The 27,128-nt window shown below is 35.6% G+C and overlaps 1 protein-coding gene across 2 annotated transcripts; it reads right to left on the minus strand.

The window, feature by feature from the left end:
- Positions 1-760: 760 nt before the first annotated feature.
- On the minus strand, positions 761-26,590 carry capn12 (calpain 12). 2 transcript variants are annotated; one of them, XM_059331517.1, is made up of 22 exons: positions 26,342-26,590; positions 24,494-24,563; positions 21,440-21,558; positions 16,654-16,787; positions 16,372-16,543; positions 15,678-15,761; positions 14,540-14,625; positions 14,333-14,410; positions 11,347-11,537; positions 10,234-10,487; positions 10,069-10,080; positions 9,316-9,395; positions 8,463-8,585; positions 7,184-7,220; positions 6,866-6,940; positions 6,052-6,097; positions 5,433-5,494; positions 4,075-4,143; positions 3,251-3,329; positions 2,357-2,473; positions 1,094-1,146; positions 761-1,010 (listed from the first exon to the last, which is right to left on the minus strand). In XM_059331517.1, the coding sequence occupies exons 1-22, from the start codon at positions 26,540-26,542 to the stop codon at positions 984-986; spliced, it is 2,169 nt and encodes a 722-aa protein (XP_059187500.1). In that variant the 5' UTR covers positions 26,543-26,590; the 3' UTR covers positions 761-983. The 2 variants fall into 2 exon arrangements, with proteins under 2 accessions (XP_059187500.1, XP_059187498.1); XM_059331515.1 differs by lacking the exon at positions 10,069-10,080 and having other exon boundaries at positions 9,316-9,399; positions 10,226-10,487.
- Between the last annotated feature and the right edge of the window lie 538 nt (positions 26,591-27,128).

Consider the following 27,128-nt stretch of genomic DNA (forward strand, 5'->3'; position numbering starts at 1 on the left):
TTTTTGGTCAATTTGTGTCTTTTCTGGTCATTCTGTTTCCTTTTTTGGTCATTTTGTGTCTTTTCTGACAAATCCCAAAGTAGCAAATTATTACTTTCCAAGGAGTCTCTGGCTTGAAGCTGACTGTTACACACTCAGGTGGTCAGAATGGACCTTTAAACTGATAGCAAAGGACTTAGATTAAAAGTAACAATAAAATATAATATATATATATAAATGCACAGACAGAGAGATGTTTTAGTTGTTCTCTGCTTCATTATTTGTCCAAAATTCGTTGTATCAACTGAGTTTGTCTGATCTGAACTGTGCGTGTGAGATCCTGTTCAGTGAGCGGGGGTCGCGGACAATATGCATGTTAAATTGGGGGTCGGGACTCAAAAAGGTTGAGAACTACTGCTGTAATGAACATAAAGCTGAACCTCAAGCCGACTGTATATAAAGAGATGAAGCAAGGATAAAATTACATAGCAACGCACAAACTGCACTGTAAAAAATAATCTGTTTAATTTACGGAAAATTACCGGCAGCTGTGGTTGCCAGAACTTCACCGTAAAAAACACAATGAGTGGATTTTCTATTCTAAATTTAAATGTAAATATCAGCAAAAACTGTAATTTAGACTGAATAATCCTGTTATTTTTAGGGTAATTGTGTCATTCATTCCCACATCATGGTATTTCTCCATAAATTTTGCATGAAAATGTTATATTTGTACAGCAACACTGTGTGTTTTCTTCCAGTTTCCTTGATTACTTGTCTAATACGGTGATATACAATCTTTCATTTTACGTCCTATTTCTGATGTATTTGACAGTGTTTTACTGTTATTTCTACAAACATTTTTTACAGCTGCAGCTGTCAGTCTCTGGACTATAATATAATAAAGCCCACATGAAGGAACAGTACTAAAATACAGTTTAATTGTTGTCAGCTTGTCTCCGGATCATGCTGCGTCTGATGTGAACACTCTTCATTTAGCAGCTTTACAACATCAGGAACTGCAGCAGCCACTGTGGAGGGATGAAACAGAATATAAAAACCTTCTCCAGGTCAGTGTGAAGACACAACAGAGTGTATTTGCACAGATACTCACAGCGTTGATCCCTCTGTCTTTCACCTCCTGACTGGTCTCTGATTCATACAGAGCTGAGGAGAAGAGAGGAGAAGAGAGGAGGAGAAGAGAGGAGGAGACGACTGTGGTGAGTCGCTCTGCAGAGGCTCAACAGCCAGGAACTAGCTGCATTAACTTTTATTTTCAAAACAGAAATCCTGGCGAGAATCCTGAATTAATTGCAACCTGGTCTCACAGGAATCCGTGGAATAGCCACGGAATCACTCAAATTTCCATGAAACTGACACGGATTTCACTACAATGCAAGTTAATGCCAGTCATATCCCGTGGCTATTCCAACATACAAAGTGATTATGTACATTCACTGAGTGAATATTTAGAAAATAAAACATATATTTCTCGCTAGAAATGTGATCAAAATCCATTTTTATGCAGAAACTAAGTCAAAATATTGATTTTTTTCCACTAAAAATGAGAGAACTGTCCGCCATGTTTTTTGTTCTGACCGCCGGGACCTTGAAAGTCACGTGACTTGGAACAAACCAATAGGAACAAATATTAACTTGCATTGTAGCTAAATCTGTGTCAGTTTCACGGAAATTTGAGTTATTCCGTGGCTATTCCACGGATTTTGAGTTAAGCGGATCCGTGGCTATTTCACGGATTCCTGTGAGACCATGTTCATTAATTTAGTGTAAGTCTAAAAAGTCATAAAACCAATTACCACTACACAAGCCACCACACAAATCTTGTTTATTTATTATTCATGTAAATTTACACATTTTGAGAAACAAGGAAATACTGCTATCAACTGATAAATGCTGTGCACTACACTGTACATTTTACTTAATATATTTGATAAAATGTATTAAATATAAATGCGTCCTTGATTTTGAGGCAGTTGTTTAAGTAACTTTAATATAAAAATGTTTGAGATAGAATCTACTTAATTTGACCACATTAAATATAATCTTTATGTGTATGTAATTCTAAATCAAGAGAATTTTGAATGAATCCAACACAATAGAATTTTTAATTGACAGGCACTTCCTGTTAAGTTATTAACTCAACTTGTAATGTAAGATTTAATAAATAATATTGCGTGAAATCTGTTGCCTCAATTTTATTGAGTAGCTATTGTTTATCTTTTTTTACAGTGTAAAATAAGTGCCCTAATTTTCATCATTGGTCTGTTGGAGCCTTTCTGTGTGTTAGGTGATGTGTGACATAGCTTCAGAGTTGTATGTGTGTGTTTGTGTGTGTTTGTGTGTGTTTGTGCGTTACCGAAAAGCTTTTGCATCCTGGTGACACATGACACGAAGCCGTGGAAGGGCATGTGGAGCTCTCCAGATGCAAAACGCTCCGAGAGCAGCTGAAGCACTTTGCTGTCACACTGCATCCCTGAGAGACAGAGGAGGGACCGAGGTGTGAAGACCAGACAGCAGCAACCATCTGTGTGTGTGTGTGTGTGTGTGTGTGTGTGTGTGTGTGTGTGTGTGTGTGTGTGTGTGTGTGTGTGTGTGTGTGTGTGTGTGTGTGTGTGTGTGCACAGTGGTGGTTCTAGACCAGTTTCACTGTGGGGGCCAAGGAGGGGCCAGTGTTTAATCAGAGGGGCACATTAGCACATTAAAAAATGGCAAAGATGATACTGAAGCATTTAAAGTCTTTATTTGAACTCATTTAAACATCTCATCTTAAGTATATTTGGAAGATATATTGATCTAAATAATGAGACTTATCAACACTAACAGTTTTTTTTTGTATGACAATGACATTTCTCATTTTTGTGCACAATCACTTTTTTTATTTTGAAAGTGCAGTACAGTCAGAATGATCTTTTATATATATATATATATATGGGTTCCTTTTGTGTACAATGAGATATTGTTTGAACAAAAAAAAGGTTAGAATTTTTCCATTGTTCATCGTTATAAATTGATCATTTTATTATTAATTATTTTATCATTTTTATTATTTAATATTTAATATTTAATTTAATTATTTGACACAGGGGCCAAAGGCTTCTTCGTGTGTGTGTGTGTGTGTGTGTGTGTGTGTGTGTGTGTGTGTGTGTGTGTGTGTGTGTGTGTGTGTGTGCGTGCGTGCGTGCGTGCGTGCGTGCGTGCGTGCGTGCGTGCGCGTGTGTGTGTGCGTGTGTGTGTGTGTGTGTGTGCGTACCAATAGCCTCCAGCGCTGAGCTGAGCTCAAAGGGACTCATGGTCCCAGAAGAGTCCTCATCAAACTGGAAAAAGATGGACTGAAAAAGAAAGCAGCATCAGAATAAGTATTTTTTTTAATAGTCAGTGTAATATATATTATTTTTTGAAAGAAAAAACCAACAACAATTAGGTGTTAGTAAATAATTTTACTTATATAATAATTTTATTTATAATAATTTTATTTTATGTTGTTACTATTTATTATTACATATTATATTATATTATATATTATATACTGTACTATTATTACAATCATATACCGTCTAGTCACTATAGCATTGTTGCCATCATATCATCAGTATAATTATAATTATTACCATCATCTTGCCAACCATCCTACCAACTGCTCTTCTTTTTTTAACTTCTTAAATGTCCTTGTTCTATTCTGTGTTTTTTTCTATTGTTGTTTTTATTTATGCTACCTCAGTATTTTATTCTATTGTATTTTATTGTACTTGAATACCGGACTGCATTGACAACCGAATTTCCCTTCGGGGATGAATAAAGTAATCTATCTATCTATCTATCTATCTATCTATCTATCTATCTATCTATCTATCTATCTATCTATCTATCTATCTATCTATCTATCTATCTATCTATCTATCTATCTATCTATCTATCTATCTATCTATCTATCTATCTATCTATCTATCTATCTATCTATCTATCTATAAGAGAGGAATGAATGGATGAATAAATTAACTGAATAGTTTGTATGAAGGGTCCAAAAACAGAGATGAATATGTAAGGAACACACACACACACACACACGCAGTGTACCTGCAGATGGCGCAGGCTGGCCAGCAGGGTTTCTGTTTGTTTACGGCTGAGGCTGGAGCGCCCGTTGGTCTGTCAGCAGAGTTAAGGAGTCAACAGGACAGAAGAAGACGGAGTGATGAAGTTATGAGGAAGAAGAGTGAATATGAGCAGCACGATGACTCAACCAGAGGGTTGCTGGGTCCAAACCCTCCGCCAGCGAGCATCTGCCCCACCGGAGTGTGAAGCTATAGAGGTCAATGACACTTTCAACATGTTAACTCAGTAATAATAATAATGCTTAACATCCAAACATAATAAGAGGTTGTATTGTATTCTTTCCTATGCAGCGAGGAAGAATATTTTATTGCTGTGGATTAATGAAAAAGTACCAACTGTTAAAAGCTGGCAAAGAGCGGTGTTTGATCTAGTGCCATTACAGCAGTAGTTCTCAACCTTTTTGAGTCGCGACCCCCAATTTAACATGCATGTTGTCCGCGACCCCCGCTCACTGAACACAATCTCACACGCACAGTTCAGATCAACCTAAAAAGAAACAAAATGACCAAAAAAGACACAAAATGACCAAAAAAAGACACAAATTGACCAAAAAAGACACAAAATGACAAAAAAAAGACACAAATTGACCAAAAATGACACAAAATGACCAAAAAAAGAAACAAAATAACTCCAAAAAGAAAAAAATTACCAAAAAAAGAAACAAAATGACCAAAAAAGACACAAAATGACAAAAAAAAGACACAAAATGACTAAAAAACACAAAATGACCAAAAAAACACAAAATGACCAAAAAAAGACATGAAGTGACCAAAAAGATTAAAACACATTAACACATGAACACTTTAACACAGTGGAGACAGAGCTGACTTATTTTTATGAAATGATTTGGTGACCCCCAGAAATCATCTCACGACCCCAATTGGGGTCCCGACCCCAAGGTTGAGAACAGCTGCATTAGAGTACCTTACATGTATATTGCATTCACAAACAGACCAATTCTATAAAGTGTGGGAGCCCTGTTTGAATTATATAGAGCCTGATGTCTCTAATATCATGCTGCAGGCTCATACTACACATTATTACTGTAAGTATTATTTATACGGATCTGAGCTGATGTTTTTGTTTGTTTTTTGTTTATTTGTTTTGCTTTTTATTTCTGTGAACCATATTATGTAACCATCCTTTACTTGTGAAAGTGAAAAATTAATAAAAATATTGTTTAAAAAAAAACCAAACCTCACAAATAATGTGTAGTTTCTGTAAGATTAAGAAAATATTTAGAGCTTCGTCAAAGTCAAACAAGGACACTGAACTACAAAGTGTGAGTTTTATTAAATAATAAACTGAGGACAAAAGGATACATCCTCTCCAAAGATGAGCTGTCTGCATGTCTCCAGTGGTAGATGGTAATCTTTGTCCAGAGCTGTGGGAGGAAACACAGATTGATGCAGAAAAAGACAATAAATTGGATTAAGATGAGGAAAGGTGAAGGTGAGGACGCGTGTCTTGTCTTTTATTAGTGAACGGAGCTGACTGGACTCTGTTTGACTGCAGCTCTGAGCTTCTGTCTGTCTAGACTGGTGACCTCTGAGGCTCCACTGGGCCGTTTAACTTCAGAAAATGTGTCACTACTTTGATTCCATCTAGCGGCCGCTACAGGTATTACACCGTCAAACACTCACTTTCAGCTAAAGATTAGATAAGATTTTATTTGTCATTGCACAGAAATACAACGAAATTCAATGCACTCAGGTACTGGACTCATATAAAAAAAGCATAATAAATAGTAAATAACAAGATACATTCTTATCATCTCATCTCAATAAATAGTAAATAGAAAAGATACATTCTCATTCTCTCAGCACTTAGTATATTCATGTCATTCATTCACTGTACCATCAATTTAATTAAAACAATACTGTAATTATATAAATATATAAAGTGCAGAGCATTGAAACAAGGTGATAAACTGGAGGTTACCTGTGTTGAGCAGCTTCATGACCTGCTTGGCATTCAGCCTGTCGTCCTGCAGAGGAAGGAAGAAGAAATTAGTTCACCAAAAGCCCAAAATTTACACTTTTTAAAAAAAAATATATTTTTATTGATTCACAGTTGCAGTAAACAGTACAAACGAAGAGACATATTTTCATTTTCTTATATAACCCAACACCCATTCCACTCCCCCCAGAGACCCTTACATCGTAGTATTAGTAGGTTATTACACCAGATCAGTTAACCCATTGAAGCCTGGAAAGCGGATACGTCGTTTTGTAGTATTTGTATAAGCTCTCAAATACTTTTTGAATTTCATTTCTATCTGCTACAGAGGCTGAAAAATCTATTATTTAGTAGAAGCGTTGACACTTCTGTTGAATTTCCAGAAAAACTTCAGGTTTTAGGGGCTTATTTTAAAATCGCTCAGAGGTTTTACAGGCAGTTTTAGGCGTCAATGGGTTAAGACAACAGTGTGTAGAAAAAAAATATTAATAATAAAATATATATATATATATGAATGAAATTATATATATATATATATCTATATATATCTATATATATATATATATATATATATATATACACGCACACACATACATAAAAAAATATATAAAATAAAATAATTAAAAAATAAAAAAATGAAAAAAAAAATAAAACATACATATATATATATGTATATATATATATATATATATACATACACACATACATATACAAAAAATATATATATAAGAAAATACATATAAAATTGACACTTTTATGAAACAAAGTAGTGTTGTGAAATGAGAAGGATTCTTACTGGGCCAGCCTCCTCATCAAAAGTCTTCTGAACTCTCATTTGATCATCTGGGGAGATGGGAGCCGCCATCACTAGCTAGAGACAAACAGACCAAGCAACATAAACATACAGAATATTTAAAATATTTAAATATTTAAAAGTACCCTGTTCAAATATATTTCTTCTACTTTTTTTCTTTTCTTTATTTTTTTTCTCGTTTTTTATTTTATTTTTTTACATGTAATTCATGATGAGGAAAAAAATGATAGGTTATTAAAACTTTTTTTCTGATAAACAGACAGCACTTTATTCTTTTGTTTGGTCGAGGTCTGAACTCACCGGCAGGTATCCAGAGGAGCAGGAGAAGTCCTGAGTCCTAGAACACAAAGACAACAAGAGATTATCTCTTAAATGATACAGCTTGAACCTTACACTCCAGATCCTTTGCATGAATAAAAGTAGCAGCAGCAGCATACTTTGTATCAACAACATAAAATATTTAAAATATCCAGAGTAAAGTTACTTATTATGCATATTGGTCCCATTTAGAGTGTTACATTGTGGAAATTTCTTCAACCTTTTGTGCAGAAAAGTTATTATTTTTCAGCAACAAAAATAATAAAAATACATATTTTTCAGGACTAATAGGGGTCTCCTGCTTATTTTGTTGCAGGAAAGTTACAGCTTTAACACAATTGTAGGTGACTTTCTGTGAAGTCCAAGATCATGCAGGGCCTCTAATCTAAACTACTTTTTTCTCACGGATTCACCACTTTAAATCTCATAAATCTCTTTTTCAAATTTTTTTAGATTTGACACCTTAATCTTGTAAACTTTTTTCTCAAAATATTACCCCCCTCCTCGGGTCCGTATGTTTGGGGTTTTTTCTACACATTCTGTCAGTATGTAATATCCTCCAATATTCTCTAGGGTTGGAATTTGGAATTTGCAAGTATTTCAATGAGTGTCCTATTAAGGGTTAACAATGAGACGCTCAGAACGTTTACACAATAGGTGAGTAAAGTGAGCTGATTGGGACACCAGGCTATTATTATTATGAGAAAGGAGAGAAAACATTCAGCTAAATGGTCTTTTGTCCCTTAAACCTTTATCAGGCAAAGAACCATATTTGGTAACTTGAGCGGACTATAACAGGTCTCCTCATAGAACCATATGGATTTCTACATCACAGACAGTGATACTGTGGCATCTGACCAATCAGTAAATCATACGAGATTCAAGCTTTCCTTTATATTAAAAAAGTATACAACTAAATTTACGTGTGCTTCTCATATATAAGGTGCTTTAAAAAAGACATTCAGACATTATGCATATGTAATAAGTAGTCTAAAAAGATAATAAATAGTTTAAAGGTAAAATATAAAGTGGTGATGGATGCAAATGATGTGTTGTCGTCTATTTAGGGTTGTTGTGGGAAAGAGACTATAGTAAATATAATAATAATAATAATAATGACTCAATTGACCTCGATTTGCAATATAAAAATGAAACATTTTGCAAAAAGTCTTGTAATATCCTCCAATAACGCTTCAGGGTTGACGTTTTCAATTTCCAGGAGTCCCTATAAAGGGTTAAAGCTAATTCCCCTCCATCTTACCCCAGAGTGTTTCCGGTCTTGGAGAAGATGCGGACAAAGAACTCTCCGGGCCGGTTGGGTCGGTGGGTGGACACCACGATGATGTAGTGTCCCGGGTCCAGATGCAGCTTTCGCCACACGCCCCTGTTAAACAAAGGTAATGGGTTAGATTAAAGCCTGTAAATGTTCTAATAGAAACCTAAAATACAAGTAAGAACCTGAAAATGAGCACAAGTTGTCTCCTTTTGAATATGTTTCACAGATTGACTCTGTTGTTTAACCCTTTGTGTCGGTTATTGAATACTTTTCATTCTGCCACTTGAATAAATGTTTACCATGCCATGTTCATGTATCATGGTTTCAGGACAAACTCACCTTTGTAACCGGATATTATGATATTTAATATTCTTTCAATTTGACTTTCTGGATCAACATTGTATACCCAAAATACATCGCAAAGTCTGGTGCAAAGTCTAGTGCAAAGTCTGGCATTTTTGCAGACTTTTCCAGGTAATTTTCTTGTTTCCAGCAAAAGGGTTAAAAAGGACTATCAAAAAATTTGATAGTAATTTAAAATGTTTTTAATGTAATTCTCTCACCAGGTTTAGGAGGGTTAAAACCATCACAAACCCTTCATTATCTTCTTAAAATGTTGTATTTAGTTGAAAAAGTATGACTTGATTTTGTGCAGAAGCAAGTTTTTTTTTTACATTTTAGTACACATTTAAATGGCAAAGTAAATAAGAAGTTTTACTCTCTTCTACCCTCACTAAATGAACCAAGCAGCAGCAACACATCGTATGCTTTAAATTCAGGGTTTTTAAATCGTATGATTACTAAAAAGTAGTCATTATTTCTTTAGATGGTGTTTTACCTCTGAGCCTTATATTTCCCAGAGCGACCCACGGGGCGAGTTCTCATGAAGAAGACGCGGCTCAGACACACACCCTGGAGCTGTAGGAACAAAATGTACACTACTGGTCAAAAGTTTTAGAACACACCAACTTTTCCAGAATTTAATTGAAAATGATGCAATTTAATGTCTCAGTGTACTCTGAAATGAATGCACATTTGCAACATTTAAAATTCTTTATTGAGCATGATAGTGTTTTGAAAGTAAAAAAAAGATTCAAAATCACATTTTATGTTTGACTAAAGGACTAAAAAAAGACACAAAATGACCAAAAAAAGACACCAAAAGACACAAAATGACTAAAAAAAGACACAAAATGACTTACAAAGACATGAAAAGAATTCAAAAATGGACAAAATAGCCCAAGACTCCATAGAGTTAAGTTGTTAACCCATTTCTTGTTCCCTGAAAAAGGCCTACTTGTATAATTCTGAAATGTACATTATTTTCCAGTTTTGGTTAAGCTTACCTTTTTTTATTTACCTCTGGCATTTCACCACTTACCTTTGTACCCTTTCAAGCTGTTCATTTGACTTGAACTGCTTGATTTTCAATAAAAAAATGGAAAAATTGGGGTGTTCTAAAACTTTTGACCGGTAGTGTATATAACAAGTTTCTACTTCATAACTCTATTACTAAGAATAAAGGATAGTTCTGGTATTAATTTAAACAGATAATGAATGATTATGTATCTATTAATCAGGGGATACTCACATCAGAAGGGACCTGCAAAAAAGAACAGACAGAAAAACAGGTTTGAGTTTATTCAGGAGCAGAATAAAAGTGCAGTGACCTGAAAATATGTAATAAACTAAACTAAATAAACTTAATACTTAATTAACTTAATTCAACTAAATAAAAGAGTAAAGTGTGTGTGACCTTGTAGACGTGGAAGGCGATGTAGCGGAAGTTGACTTTATTGTTCAGCCTGCGGTCCTTCTGCAGCAGCTCCACCAGCACCGTGCACTGCTTGGCTTTCTTCTTCTGTTTCTCTGCTCGCTTCTTTTCCTCTGGGGTTAACTCCACATCATCATCATCATCATCATCGTCGTCATCATCGTCCTCGTCATCCTCTTCTGGCTGGTCCTGCTCCGTAAGAACCAGCTGGAACTGAGGATTCTTCCAGAAAGTTCCTGAGTAGAAAAAAGGTAAGATGCAGTGGTGGTTCTAGACCAGTTTTACTGTGGGGGCCAAGGAGGGGCCAGTGTTTAATCAGAGGGGCACATTGGCACATGAAAAAATGGCAAAGATGATATTTAAGCATTCAAAATCTTTGAACGTCTTGAAAAAGTCACAAAATCACCAAAAAAGACACAAAATGAGAAGACAGAATAACAAAAAACCCCACAGAAGACATAAAAATGACAAAAAAAACACACAAAATGACCAAAAAAAGACACAAAATAACTAAAAAAAAAGACACAAAATGACCAAAAAAGAAACAAAATGAGAAGACAGAATAACCAAAAAAAACCCCACAGAAGACAAAAAAATGACCAAAAAAGACACAAAATGACCAAAAAAAGACACAAAATAACTCAAACAGACACAAAAAAGACACATAAATGACAAAGAATGACAAAAAAGACACAAAGTGACTAAAAAAAAGACACAACAGACACAAATATTACCAAAAAAAGACACAAAATAGACACAAAATGACTTACAAAGACACGTAAAGAAATGAAAAGGATTCAAAAATGGACAAAATAGAGTTAAACTATTATACAATGTACACATTCTGGGTTTCTTTTGTCTCCAATGAGATATTGTTTGAACAAAAAAAAGGTAAGAAATGTTCCATTGTTCATTGTTATAAATTGACCATTTTATTATTAATTTGACACAGGGGCCACAGCAGGGGCCAAAGGCTTCTTCACAGGGGCAGGGGCCCCTGGAGGCCCCTGTGTAGAACCACCACTGGTAAGTAAATAAATGATCCCTGTGAGGTTTGAATGCATATTTGTGCAAAATATAAAGTCTGAACAGTACGGTTGTATTTGCGGCTGCCGCCTGCGGTGCTCCCTGACGCCCAGAGGCCTTCATGCTCGCTGATGGTCCAGGTAGACGGGAGGGCGGGGGCAGACGGAGACGCAGGTGAGTTTCCCTCCACCAGAGAGTCAGGATTCACGCTGCACAGCTCCACCACGTCAAACAGGCTGCTGAAGTCGTCTGAACTGATCCTGAGAGACAACAGAATTATTCACATCAGAGAGTTTATGGATTGGTGCTGTACACGGCATTCAGAACAGTAAAATAGCAGTAAAAAAAAAGGTAACACTTTACAATAACCATCATTTATAGATGGTAAATAGACCATTTATAAATGGTAAACAGATAGTTTATTAATGTTTAATCATCATTTATAAACCGTATATAGGCCATTTAGAATGGTGAATAGAAAATGTTATAATGTTGAACTATAATTTATAAATGCCAAATAGATTACTTTACCATAAACAAACATAATTATTAGTGTATTAATAGCTTTACACTCATTATAACATTTTTAACACCATATTAAGTATGTAAATGATTTCAAAATTATTCTTATGCCTTTAAGAAATTGCTTGCAAACATTTAAAGATTAAATATGCATAGAATTTTGTAAATGGTTAATAATAATTGGTTTATAAACCATCTATAAACATCACTTAGATGGTTATTGTAAAGTGTTACCAAAAAAAACATTAACTACACTGTAAAAAATGTGTGGAGATTTTACGGTGAAAAACTGCTAAACCATGACAGTAAAAGATCGTAAAATGATAAATGGGTTAATTCAGTTTCAGTAACAATGAAACACTGTAAATGTAGCCAAAACAGGATTTTTTAAATTTTTTTTTTATTTAAAAAAAATATATTACTCCACTGTAAAATTCACTGGCACCGTGTTTGTAACAAAAATATACTGTAATATATATACAAGTATCATTTTTGCATTTATTTTTTGTAAAAATACTTTTCCTACCTGTTAAATGTACTAAACAACATATCTGTAACAGAAATATACTGTAATATCTAATGGTAAAATCTTTAATTCATGCAGCATTTATAAAGTATTTTCTGGTCAAATATATGGCAGAACAGTGTTTCTTTTGATGGAAAAACTTTATTTTTTACGGTAAATTATGTTAAACGTGATATCAACAGTGCTAATATCTTTTTACCGCAATATTACAAAAAGTTGCACCGTATTTATTACGGTAAAGTTTCGTTTTTTTACCGTAAAAACAACAGGGTTTTTTTTACAGTGTATGTAAAGTGGGTAATGGCGTGCTGGCCAGAGAATGAAGTCACATTTCCTCTGTATGTGTTTCTATCGGATCTTCTCTGATCTTTATTGATCAGGTGACCAGATCACAACAAGCTGGATGTTGGACGATGTGAGACATGATGAAAATCTTTACAATGATGCTTCATGTAGTAATCTCCCCTTGGTTAAATAAAAAGATAACTGTGATAAGTATTTTCCTTGTCTGTATTGTAGCTCCATTGTCTTTTCTTTGTAATGCGTTCCTTTATATTACTTAAGGCCTTAAAGTCTGCATGGCTTGTGACATTATGGTGACTCATAATTGTCCCCGCTGAGCGTACCATAGAAAAGACTCATTAACCTGCACTTGACTCACATGCACACAGTTTTTTGACGTCAAACACAGCTCCATGACGACAGGCTTCTTTATTTTCTTCACAGCCATTGAAGGAAAGCTAGATTTTAGAAAGGGCTTTCTTCCGCAACTGTTTGAGTTTCAAAAACTAAAGCCACTATAGAGAGGAGGTTCCACATTTGGCAAAGTGTTGTTCATAAAACAACCTGGTTCTGAACACCAGCAGAACAAAGGAGCTCAAACAACATGATGCCGTCCTCTATATGCTTCACCGTGCCTTTGTTCATCTGGAGGAAACTGGTGCTTATGTGAGAATCATGTTCTTTGATTTTTCAAGCGCATTCAACACCATCCAACCCAACATACTCAAAAACAAGCTGCCAGAGATGGAGTGGATCTTTCCTTCATCTCCTGGATCACAGATTAGCTGACAGGAAGACCACAGTATGTCAGGTTGGGGAACTGTGTTTCTGGGACATTAATGAGCAGCACAGGGGCTCCACAAGGCACTGTACTGGCTCCACTCCTGTTCACACTGTACACAGCGGACTTCAAATAAAACTCTGAGTCCTGACACATCCCGAAGTACTCAGACGACACTGCTATTGTGGCGTGTATCAGGAATAGACAGAAATCTGAATATAGGGATCTGATAAAAGCCTTCAGAAGAACTATCTCCGACTGAACACCTCAAAGACTAAGGAAATGATCATAGATTTCCGCAGGTTCAAGCCCCCCTTCAGCCAGTGAATACCTGTGGGGTGGACATGGAGGTGGTGCCAAGTTCTAAGTATCTAGGTGTTTACCTGGATAATAAGTTGGACTGGTCCCTAAACACAGACGCTCTCTACAAAAAGGGGCAGAGCTGCCTCTTTTTCTTCTTGAAGCTCAGATCTCTGGACATCTGTAGTAAGATGCTGCAGATGTTTTATCAGTCTGTGGTGGTAGGACAGACTGGACTAAAGAGCTGGTTCTGGTCTACAGAGCTGGTTCTGTGGTTGGAGCCAGGTTGGAGCCACTGGAGGAGGTGGTGGAGAGATGACCTGTCAACATGTTTTTGAGGCCATCTTGAAATACCAGATCATCTGCTACACAAAACCTTTATGGACCAAACAACAGCAGTGGACGGCTCCTCTCTCTCTGCTGCAGGACGGAGAGATAAAAAAGATCCTTCTCTCCTATTATTATTATTATTATTATTATTATTATTATTATTCTCTCCTACAGCCATCAGGCTGTCTCATTCTAACAGAAATTCTACCAGACTCACTGAATTTCCCCCTCGGGGATAAATAAAGTAATTTTGATTTGATTTTGATTGATTGTTCCATCGTAAGAAGTTTTTGTGTTTTAGTATCTGCACATACCAGAACTCTCCATCTTCTTTCTTTTTCAGCTCAATCCTTTCCTTCTCTGCTTTGTCCACCTCATCCCACTCTTTACCCCTGCAGACAGACACAGACACACACACACATACATAGATCAGCTGTGAGAATGCTCTCTCTCTCTTTTTTATATATTATATATTATATATTTTATATTATAAGTCTTGCACAAACAGGAGGCTTCCTCACTTGTCGCTCCAGGGTCCGCGGTATTCGACGAAGCCCCAGGGGTTCCTCAGCCTCAGCAACAGAATCTCCTCTGATGCTTTCTTCACCTGAAATGTGAAGCCAGATGAAACTTAAACAAGAGTAAAATCTGGTTTACAAGAAACAGATTGTTTATTTTAATGTGAAAGCTTTATTTTTGGAGACGAGACAGCAGGTGGCCAAACAATCTCACCACAAGGTCTACTGGTCGTTTTATTCCTATCACATGTTCTTCTGCTGTTTTATGATTTTTCAGTCACAACTTTTAAGTAAACATGGCTGAGAAGGCTTTAAAGTGCTCAATAAATAAATAAATGGACATTGGAAGTTGACTAATGAGATCATGTGATATGATTTACCAACTAGATTATATTAGATCGTAGCGAGATGGAATGATATGAGATGAAATGCCTTCTAATTAAATCAGAACAAGACACAATGAAAAATGATCAGATTAGAGTGTCAGGATGAGAAAATAAGAGATTAAATGACACAAGATAACATCCAATTTCAGTGAGATTATATTTGATTTAATTAGATTAAAGTGAAATTAGATCTTATAAAATGAGCTATTAGGATGACATAGGATGGGTAGATTAAATGAGATCGTATTATTAAGATACAACTGGTTTAGATTTGAAGGTGTGAAATTAAAGGGACAGTTCACCCCATAAACCCAAAACCATCTAGTCCCATTATACACAGCTGCCCATAAAGTTATAATAAAATATATATTTTTTACCTCTTTCCATTAAATGATTGTGACAATGTGATTTTTTTTCTTGACAGATAAAGTGTATATCTTCTCAAAACTTAATGAATCAATCTTTTCCAAACATATCATAATGAAAATTAAAACAAAATTAACAGGATAGTGTCTGAAAACAAAATTATTACAACTTTATGGGCGGCCGTGTATCGGAGAGAAGGCCGACATTTCTGCAGGTGAGATTCTTCAAAACTTCACCAAAACAGTGAAGATTGAGACATAGCACTGCAGGTATTCATTCTAGGGTGAACTGTCTCTTTAAATTAGATCAGACAAAATTATATGACATTAAATTACATAAGATTAGGATACAATAACATGATGTGTTGTTTTGTGGAGAGTCATACTGGCCTTGTCGGTGTCAGTGATGGCGTAAGCGTGGCCCTTAATCAGCCCGTTTCCTGTCACTTTACCAATGTCCAGGTAGCTGCTGGCCTGTGGAGACAAAGAGAAGACGTCAAGTGGATCTAAATTAGCACGCAGCTGTGAAGTGTGAGGTGTGTGCTTATTTCATTTAATTTATCCTTTATTTATTCATTGAGAGCATTTTATCATCATTCACAGTGATGTTGAGAGGACAGAAAAACACACAGAACACTTGAAAAACATTAAACAGTTCCAGTGAAAGGCAGAGTTATTGGTTATCATAGTTTTAAACTGGCCCAGAGTTATAATTGTGTTGAGTTTGATCATTCTCACTGTACTGCACTTTCAAAATAAAAAAGTGACTCTGCACAAAAATGAGAAATGTCATTGTCATAAAAAAAAATGTTATCGTTGGTGAGTCTCATTATTTAAATCAATGTATTTGTATCTTCCAAATATACTTAAATGAGATGTTTAAATAAGCTAAAATAAAGATTTTTGCCATTTTTTAATGTGCACTTTAAACAATGGCCCCTCTTTGGCCCCCACAGTAAAAATGGTCTAGAACCGCCACTGACTATGTGACCAGTTTAATAAAGCGCTTAGGTATGGTGGCATGACGCCTATCAAAACTTATATTTTGATATATATATATATATATTATAAATGAAGAGGGTACCTGGGTGAAGCAGCTGAGCAGGCTGCCTCGGGACAGGGCGGCTGTCAGGGACCTCCAGAGGACTCGAGGGGTCCGACTTGAGACCTCCATGGAGTACGCGATCCCTCCTGTGAAGTCCTCCATCCCCTCTGAGATGTTGCCCCCCTTCAGGCTTCCGTAGCTTCCAATTAACCTGCACACAAGGAAATGAGGAAGTGTTTTTTTTTTTCACACACGCAGAAAATAAGTGGGTGATCTGAGACATTACAACCCAGAAACATATGTTTGTTAGTGGCAACTGACTTGGCGTAGGCCTTCTCCACCAGGGCGCTCCAGTACTCGTGGCGGGTGTGAGAGTAGCTGAAGAGCAGACGGCCTTCGCGTGTTGGCAGCCGGTCGTCCACCACCACCTCCACCCACTCACCATACTGCCAGAACTACAGGGACACAGCCAGAGCAATGTGAGAATACAAACGGATGTAATCAATGTGTGGAATAAGAGCGTAAAGGAAAATATTTAATCTGCAACAACTCATTTTTGGTAACACTTTACAATAGCCAACTAAATTATGTTTATAGATGGTTTATAGACCAGTTATTAACCATTTACAAAGTGCTTTACAAATTTAATCTTTAAATGTTTTAAACCAATTTCTTAAAGGTATATGAATCATTTCAAAATCATTAACATACTTAATATGGTGTTAAAAATGTTGAAATGAGTGCAACTAAAACTATTTATAAATTATTATTTATAATTGAATTGTTTGTTAATGATAAAGTAACTATAAACTTACATTAATATACCATATATTTGTCATTTATAAATGATGTAGTATTTTTTTATTATCATTATTTTCTCCTTTCTTTTTTATGTAAAGCGCTTTGTGTTGCATCTCGCTTGTATGAAAAGTGCTATACAAATAAAGTCTGATTGATCGATTGATTGATTGATTGATTGATTGATGCCCAAGAACTGGAGACATGCCACCAAAAGAAGACCTTGTAAGAAGAAGAAGAACTGTTAAATAAACAAAGTAAACAGGATTTCCCACAGTGTCAGTACTGCTGCATGGAAATAAATATACAAGAAAATAAAAATAAAATAAAAAACAGTTAAAAAAGTAACAATCTAAATGTGATTATATGATATTCACGTGAGTTTAAAAAAAATCTCTTCTTGACTCCTTGCAAAAAGTGTAGGAGAAGAGCAAAAATAAGAAAACACTTTGGAAATCTTTGGATACTAACAAAATATGTAAAAAAATAAATAAAAAAAAGTCATGGATACTTCATGAGAGAACCTTTCGCTTACTGCCTGGGGCTGACTGTGGGATAAAAGCTCAGTCATGTATTTGATTGTGATTGTAAAAATATTAAATATAATAAGAAATAACACATAATCCCTCATACAATAGAATCTATGCAATATAATAGCAGCACAATGCACCTTTGATCAATTCAGTGACTTAATCTTCTATTTTATTCTTTTGAAATCCTCTTTATATGTCTGCTTTTGTGTTCCATCATGTTTCTTTGAAGCTTTAATACCTTCAGGTCAAAATCTAGTTTAGCATGAATGGTGACTTCTGCAGGAATCCTCATCAAACATCTGGCACATTTTATTGATAACCTTTTTTTTTTTTTTTTTATACATTTAATGTAATGTAAATCACTTTGAATTGCCTTTTTGTTGAAAGGTGCGACACACACAAAATTGTGTTATTAACCCTTTATTGGCCGAAGAACCGTATTTGGTAACTTAATATTTCAAGATAAAATTTACTAGATTAAAGTGTCAAATCTGCAAGAAAAAAAGGTGCAGATTTAAGAGATTTAAAGTGGCAAATCTGTGTGGAAAAAGTCGCAGATTTACAAGAAAAAAGTGGGAAAAGCAACTTTTTTTCTCACAGATTGACCAATTTAAATCTCATTAATCTGCACATTTTTTCCTCGTAGATTTGCCTCTTTAATCTCGTTAACTTTTTCTGAAAATATGACCCCCCTCCCCCGGGTCCATATCTTTTTTTTTTTTTTTACACATTCTGGCTGTATGTAATATCCTCCAATGTTCTCTAGGATTTAAATTTGGAATTTATGGAAGTATTTCTTTTTTTTTTGTAATTTACTTTTTATTGGTTTTTTAAATGAACAAACAAACAATCAACATGAAGACCTATAGAGAAATACAGAAAATATCAAAGAAAAAAGTAAAAGTGTACAAAAGGGGATTGGAAAACACCCCAAAATAAATGAATAAATAAAATAAAATAAAAAGGGGAAAGGTACAAAGAAATGAAAGTATTCTGATCGTCCAGTCTGAGATTAGCTGAAATCCGGTTTTATGGTAGAGACATATGTAATCCATTTTTGCCAATTTTCAATAAATACCTCTTTTTGTGTTCTTAAATTGAAAGTAATTCTTTCCATTACAAAGATACTGTACACAATATCAATCCATTCATCTGCACTAGGTGCCTCCCTCTTCAGACATTTCTTTGTTATTGATTTCTTACAGGCCACCAATAATATTCTAAGTAAATATCTATCTTTATTCCTCCACTCCAGTTCCTCTAGATCCACTAAATACAACAAATTGAAACAAAAAGTTATTTTTGTTGAAAACACAGTCTCTAGAATTTGATGTATGCTCAACCAAAATGGGGTCACAACAGGGCAACACCAGAATATGTGACAGTGATTCGCCTCTTTGCTTCCACAACATCTCCCACATTCTATCTGATTGGAATATGATCTCTTTTGATATGGAGTGCAGAAATAGCGAATGTTATGGAAGTATTTCAAGGAGCGCCCTATTAAGGGTTTAAAACATGTGATGTTGGACTATCACATGACATATTCAAGCAGAAAATTAAGTTAAATAAACTCAGTGTTCTCTTGTCTAACAACAGGGCCGAGAGCAGGCCTGCACTGGCCTCTCAGCTGCAGCTGTGTGTGTGTGTGTGTGTGTGTGTGTGTCCCAGGGGTAGTCACCACCTGCATGTCTGGACTGCTCTCCCATAATCCTGACAGGGCAAAATGAGTTTCCAGTCTTTCCGTCCTGCTTGTCGGGTCATGTCAGATTCTCCATAACTGTCTCTAAAGGTCGACACTCCGGGGCAAAATAATCACTGAGCACAAGCCGTAAAAATGATCTGTATCTATGTTTTTACTTTGATAAGATTGATATGTCTCATAAGGTGATATTCTATTGATCTGTGCAGGTAAGAACGTGTGAAAAATGAACTGTAGATTAGAATCTCTACTCTTATTAAGGTGATAAAGATTATGTTTTGTGTTGATGACTGCAGGATGAGTCGATACGTGTTTGATCCATCAATCAATGCAGAGTGTGACCTCACAGCAGCTAAAGTGGTTCACATTTAATTGGAAACAGGCTGAAAAAACAAAGCCTTCAGTCTTTTCTCACATGACGTTACATAAAATGAGCATGAGCAATATGAATCTTTTATGTCTATAATGTGCTGCAATACAACATTTAACACACACAACTTAAACTGTGTGCCATGGAATAAACCCCAAGGACTCCATCAGAACAACGAGGAAATCAAAAATAATCGACTTTGGACTTCTCCATGCAAGGAGAGTGATTGCACTATATTGGAAAAATGTAGAACCACCATCAATGGCAATATGGAAGAAGGAGTTGATGACTTGTCTTGGACTGGAGAGATTGACATACATTGTTAAAGGTAAACAGGAGGAGTTTGCTTGGATTTGGGAATCATTTATGTCATTCCTGACCAATGAAACGGATAACACTGACTGAACAACAGGTTATGAAATGACCCTGCCTTTTATTTTATTTATTTATTTATTTATTTATTTATTTATTTATTTATTTATTATTTTATTTTATTTTATTTTATTTTATTTTATTTTATTTTATTTATTTTTTATTTTTATTTTGCTCCACTTTAGTCTTATTTATTTCATTTTAGTACTTATTTTCCATTAGTTTGATGTTTGTTGTCACTGTCCATTTTATTTACTCACTTTCTTTGTCTGTGTGAATGAATGTATGTTTGAGGGGATATAAATGAAAATGTTTGTACATTCGACATAAAGTTTGATATGCACTTGAAACTTCAATAAAAAATATTGTTAAAACAACTGTGTGCCATCACTTATTTGTGCATGATGGAAGTTACCAAATGTATGAAAAAAATGTATAAAGAAAATAATACTGAATTTAGTGATGAAACATAAATGACTGTAGGAAGATGCAGCATGTGACTTCAGTATCATCTAAAATAATAAATGGCATGCAACATTTTGACACCTCTGTAGACAACCTAATAGTTGGTGGTTGCTTTGCATTGTGGGTAATGTAGACGTGAGGCAAAGAAGGAGGGTGTGTGGAATTAAGTTATACACTTAATTACCAGAATGTTACATTGTATAATAGTTTAACTCTATGGAGTCTTAAAGGGCTATTTTGTCCATTTTTTTCGAATCCTTTTCATTTCTTTACATGTCTTTGTAAGTCATTTTGTGTCTTTTTTGGTTATTTGTGTCTTTTTTGTGTCTTTATTTGGGTAATTTTGTGTCTTTTTTTTTGTCTTTTTGTGTCTTTTTTTGTCATTTTTATGTCTTCTGTGGGGTTTTTTTTTTGGTTATTCTGTCTTCTCATTTTGTGTCTTTTTTGGTCATTTTGTGTCTTTTTCAAGACATTCTGATTTTGAATGCTTAAATATCATCTTTGCCATTTTTTCATGTGCTAATGTGCCCCTCTGATTAAACACTGGCCCCTCCTTGGCCCCCACAGTAAAACTGGTCTAGAACCGCCACTGATGGTAAAAGACAATTAAAGCTTATCATGAGAATTTTCTCTCCTCTAGAATATCAAGCAACATGCCCAGGCAGAGCTGAGACTGAGCTGTAACATCTGCATGGTTCACTGAAGCTAAAGCATGTGAGGAAGACTGTTTTCATGTGTGATTTTTTTGTTGGTCAGCAGCAAACAAGGTGTGAGTCTCAGCTTCTCTGACTGGAGGTCTAATTAGCATCTTCTCTCATTAGCATCAGAGGCTCAGAGGGTCAGAGGCTCCGTACATCAGATACTCACCCTGAAGTGGAAGATCCCTGCGTACGGCTCTGACAGGCTCTGGTTGGGAGGAACCACCTTCACAAAGAGTTTAGGATGCATGGTGAGACAGGACAGAGACGCCAGCAGCCAGCAGTTACCTGGAACACACAACAAAACCATGAAGCTGGTATCAACACATCTCAGAAGGTTCTTAGTGTTTATAATAATAATTAGTTTTGAGTAGATGGTTCTAATTAAGATAAATTGATATAACTTTTAAATGGCCAGTAATTGTTTTTGGTTTACTGATTTGGTGGTCAAACTCTAGGCACAACTTATACAAACTGTTATAGCTAATTTTTGTTTGTTTTTTCCAAGCATTCTGTATATCTCCTCCAAATATTCCTTTTTATTATATTTATTTATTATTATTATTTATTATTATTATTATTATTATTATTTGTTTGGTTTTATGTGTGTGTATATGTGTATGTTTATGTATATGTATGTATATATATATATGTATTATGTATATATACATGTGTGTGTATGTATGTATGTGTATATATAATTTTTATTTTTATTTTTATTTTTATTTTTTTAATATTAATGTTTATTTGGCTACTGGTCACCCCTCCTATTTTTCTTTGAGGGGGAGAGAGTTGTATTTTCTCATTACCATTACTATTTATTGTTTTTTGCTTTTATTATTATTTATTTATTATTTATTATTTTATTTTATGTGAATGTGACTCTCTGGTTCGGGGAGGGGGGGTGTCTAAAAGGGGGAAAAATGGGTGAATTGTACCCTTTCTGATTGAATATGTATTATGTCCTGACAACCCAATAAAGATATATATGAAAAAATAATAATTTTGAGTAGAGTGTACAGAGACATAATGATCTTTTTTTGTATCTGTTCAGTCAAAAATTATCTTTCTTTGTCTCTGTATTTGAAAGCAAATATTGTATTTTCTACAATAATATAATTTGGCAATGCAATTTTTGTGCCTTTAAAGCACTAAATTGATTTAATAGTGGCATATAATTTATTACAAAGTATAAAGTATTTCCACATCCTCATAATGATCCTTTCATCATTTCAAGAAACATGATGCTATAGCAGAAACCTTTTTTCCCAAATGATAATGAACAAATTTGGATAGAAAATATCCGTTTCCACATTATTTGCACTTTCCTGAATAATGTATTCAGGTTCAGGTATATATCCGATTTTCATCTTGCAGATTGTAAGTTCCTGCCTCTCTCAATCCAAACAACTGGTGACCTTGTGACGTAGCTTTGGGATTATGGGAGTTGTTGTTTTCAGACCATTCCTGTCATTGTATCAGCTTCCCTCAGTTATTATTTCTTCAGTATTCATTGTTCAGAGAGCCAAATAATCTGCAGAGGTCTCTCAGAAACAAGTAGACCCGCTGATTAAAACCAGTAAAAACGAAGAATAAAGCTTGTTTCTCTAAACTTAAAATCCTGACACCTGATGACTAAAATCCTTCATCTGGAAAGATCTAAAAGGAGTATCGTAAAAATAAATATGCCTTTAAACTTGATAAAAAGTCAATTTAGGACATTTTCTGGCAGACAACCAAAGTGCTGACACATGCACAAAGGGGACGTGATACCTTGAAACAGACCAGGGCCTTGATAAAAAAATATGTATTTCATTTTTAGACTTTTAATGCAAAAGACTTAAATATTGTTTCCTTCACCCTTTATCAGGCGAAGAATTATATTTGGTAACTTCAATGGATATCAAAATGGGGTCGATAAAAAAGTTGCAGATTTAAGAGATTTAAAGTGGCAAATCTGTGTGAAAAAAGTCGCAGATTTACGAGAAAAAAGTGGGAAAAAGCAACTTTTTTCTCCCAGATTCACCACTTTAACCCTTAATAGGGCTCTCATTGAAATACTTGCAAATTCCAAATTTCAACCCTAGAGAATATTGGAGGATATTACATACTGCCAGAATGTGTAAAAAAAACCATACGAAAATAACATTTTGAGAAAAAAGTTTACGAGATTAAAGTGGCAAATCTACAAGAAAAAAAGTTGCAGATTTAAGAGATTTAAAGTGGTGAATCTGTGAGAAAAAAGTTGCTTTTTTTCCCACTTCTTTCTCGTAAATCTGTGACTTTTTTCCACGCAGATTTGCCACTTTAAATCTCTTAAATCTGCAACTTTTTTTCTTGTAGATCTGCCACTTTAATCTAGTAAATTTGCTACTTTTTTCTCGACCCCATTTTGATATCCACTGAAGTTACCAAATATAGTTCCTCGCCTGATAAAGGGTTAAGAGCTCAGAAGGTGCATTGGTACCCTGTGAAGGATGACTTTTTTTTTTATTTATAAATGCTTTTCAGGCAGGTTAAGCTCTCTCTCTCTCTCTCTCTCGCTCTCTCTCTCTCTCTCTCTCTCTCTCTCTCTCTCTCTCTCTCTCTCTCTCTCTCTCTCTCTCTCTCTCTCTCTCTCTCTCTCTCTCTCTCTCTCACACACACACACACACACACACACACACACACACACACACACACACACACACAAAACAGCCACATTCCTCTCTGACAGCAAACATCTGTATTGGTATTTCTGCACGTAGCTAGTGACATAAACCACCAATTTAGAAATCCCAAAGGAGGAAGAAGAGTTTGCTGTTTTGCAGAAAACAATCTTTTAGCTCACCACAAATAAGAAACACACTGAACAAGGCAGACTTGATCAGCCTCTGTGGGGTATTAAAGACTGGCTGGATGGGTCTGGACCCCTGCAGATTCAGGGTTTAGTGTCACAGAGAGTCACTCCTCTTCCCCCTCACTGAGAGTTTGAAGTTTGCTCCCTGGAGCTGTGTGGTGCAGACATCATCTTCTGATGTCACTGCATTTTTTCTGTAATCAAATAAGTGGGTACAAACCGAACTACGTAAAGAAATGCTTCAGCTTTTAGTTATTTGGATTTAACTTTTCCAGGATGTTGTGCAATGCCAGTTTAAGACATGTCAGCATGACGTGACCCAGTGGGTCTTAACTCAGCGAGGGGAGAGGAGAAGCAGGAGAAGTTTTTCTGATATGGACTCACCCAGTTGGCCCTGACAGATGTCAGTGGTCCCAGTCGTGCCCTCCACAAACACAGCATTCTCACTGATTTCCTTCAGAGGCAGAAAAACAAGAGCACAAGATGATATTACACTTAAAGTGGTTTTATGACGATTAACCCTTTATCAGGCGAAGAACTACATTTGCGAAAAAAGTCGCAGATTTACAAGAAAAAAGTGAAAAAACAACTTTTTTCTTGCAGATTCACCACTTTCAATGTCATAAATCTGCACATTTTTTCTCGTAGATTTGCCACTTTAATCTTGTAAACTTTTTTCTCAAATTATGACGATTAACCCTTTTTCAGGCAAAGAACTACATTTGGTTACTTCAGTGGATATCTAACTGAGGTATATAATGATATTAACTTTATTGACCTGGACCTCCAATGTAAAAATGAAAAATTTAGAAAAAAAAAAATCTGCAAGAAACAGTCTTGTTATTCTTCAGTGACTTGTACCAGGAGAACTTGACTAAGATGGCATATTAGGGCCAAGTATGAATAAAAATAAAAATACAAACCCAGGGAGAGGGGGGTAATATTTCGAGAAAAAAGTTGCAATTTTACTAGATTAAAGTGGCAAATCTACAAGAAAAAGAAAGTCAGATTTAAGAGATTTAAACTGGCATATCTGCGCGAAAAAAGTTGCAGATTTACAAGACAAAAGTGAAAAAACAACTTTTTTCTTGCAGATTCACCACTTTAAATGTCATAAATCTGCACATTTTTTCTCGTAGATTTGACACTTTTATCTTGTAAACTTTTTTCTCAAAATATTACCCCCCTCTCCCCGGGTTTGTATATCCTCCAATATTCTCTAGGGTTGAAATTTGGAATTTGCAAGTATTTCGATGAGTGTCCTATTAAGGGTTAAGGGATAAGTCAGTCAACATGAAATCAATCTGCAACAAGCTGGATCTTTTTTAATATAATTTGAAATCCCAAATGAAACCAGCTTCTCAAGTGGAAATATCTGCTTGTTGTCTATTGTCATAAACTCCCCTACAATAGTGTTGTGCAATAATAAAAGAAAAATGCAGAAATATGATGAGAATAAACAATATATTATGCTAATAGAAGTGGATAGATTTAAAGAGATTAGATTGAAGAGACATTTTTAAAAGACTAAAATATTGCAAAGCTTAAAAAGTTAAGGTTTCTTTGAAAGTGATTTCCAGTCTGTCTGATGTCATGTATGAGATTTAACTGAACATATTTGTGTTTTGGCCTGTTGCTAGGACAAACAAGACGTTTAAAGACGTGAGAAGTTGTGATAATTTCTATTTTGTGGCAGTTTACTGACCAAACTATTTAAAAAATGATTAGTTGCAGCCCTGTTAGAACCAGTTTGCATCCTTATTCAACACTTTAATATGTGACTGAATATTAAATGTGTGCTGTGTCTTTATACTATCTGGCTGTGAGATTACTTTAACATACTTCCATTGTTTGCTTAAGTGTGTTTTCTTCCTGCTCCAGGTAACATGTTCTCAGAGCTGAGCCACACCTAAATCACTACCAGCTGAATATCTGTCTACAACTCTGATACAAGACTCAAGAAAAGAAACAATGTGAAGAAGATATTGGGAAATAAATCTCACATGACTTCATTGTGTTGGCATCTGTTTAAACATGCACAAGTTGCCAAAACAAGATCATACATGCAACTTTCCCTTTTTATTAAACTAAATGTTGATAATTCACTTGTTCTGCCTGCAGAGGAAGCTGCAACATGACATGATTATTGATTATTGATTACAAACTGTTGTCTCAGCTGTGAAAACTAGTCAACAACTGGCTCTTTCTGCACGCATGTACAACATGTCCTACCTTGGGTCGCTGCCACTTGATCGCCTTCTTTGGGTCCGTGGCTTCCGGCATACCGATGGACTCCTGCTCAGCTGGAAAGGCCGGGTCAGCGAACAGCTCTCCGGACTTCAGACTCTCCTCCAGGAGGGTCTTAAAGTCCTGATCCATGAACTTGATCGGGTTCTCGATGGAGCCCAGGGGTGCCTTCTTGTCGGTCGCCATGCTGCCAGTGAGTGAATCTGCAGTTTTCCGCAAAATGTGCAAGCAGTCTGCGCTTAAATAGAGTAAAGAGCGCACACCCACCGCAGCCTCCCCGGTACTGCCCAGCCCGGGAAGGTATGCAGAGCGCCGGGGGCCGCGGAGAGCTGGAGTCGGAGTAATGACACGGTGCCAACAGCCGCTTTGATCGCGCTAATTTATCATCCATACATCCATCACCATAATCAGGAGTGGACACAGAGATGCAACAAGCATCCATTATTAGCAGGAGTTCAGAGTTCTACCTGGACAATAAAGGCACAAAACATTTTTAGACAGAGAATCATAAATAACATGGAGCAACTATTCACATCTTTAGGGTAGAAGTAGCAATGCAGCGTAGAAATACTTTCCTTAACCCTTTATCAGGCAAAAAAATATATTTGGTAACTTCAGGTAATATTTCGAGAAAAAAGTGGCAAATTTACTAGATTAAAGTGGCAAATCTACGTGAAAAAAGTTGCAGATTTATGAGAAAAAAAGTGGGAAAAAAGCAACTTTTTTCTCCCAGATTCACCACTTTAACCCTTAATAGGACACTCATTGAAAT

This window comes from Centropristis striata, chromosome 4, assembly GCF_030273125.1.
Source record: "Centropristis striata isolate RG_2023a ecotype Rhode Island chromosome 4, C.striata_1.0, whole genome shotgun sequence".
Lineage (NCBI taxonomy): Eukaryota > Metazoa > Chordata > Actinopteri > Perciformes > Serranidae > Centropristis > Centropristis striata.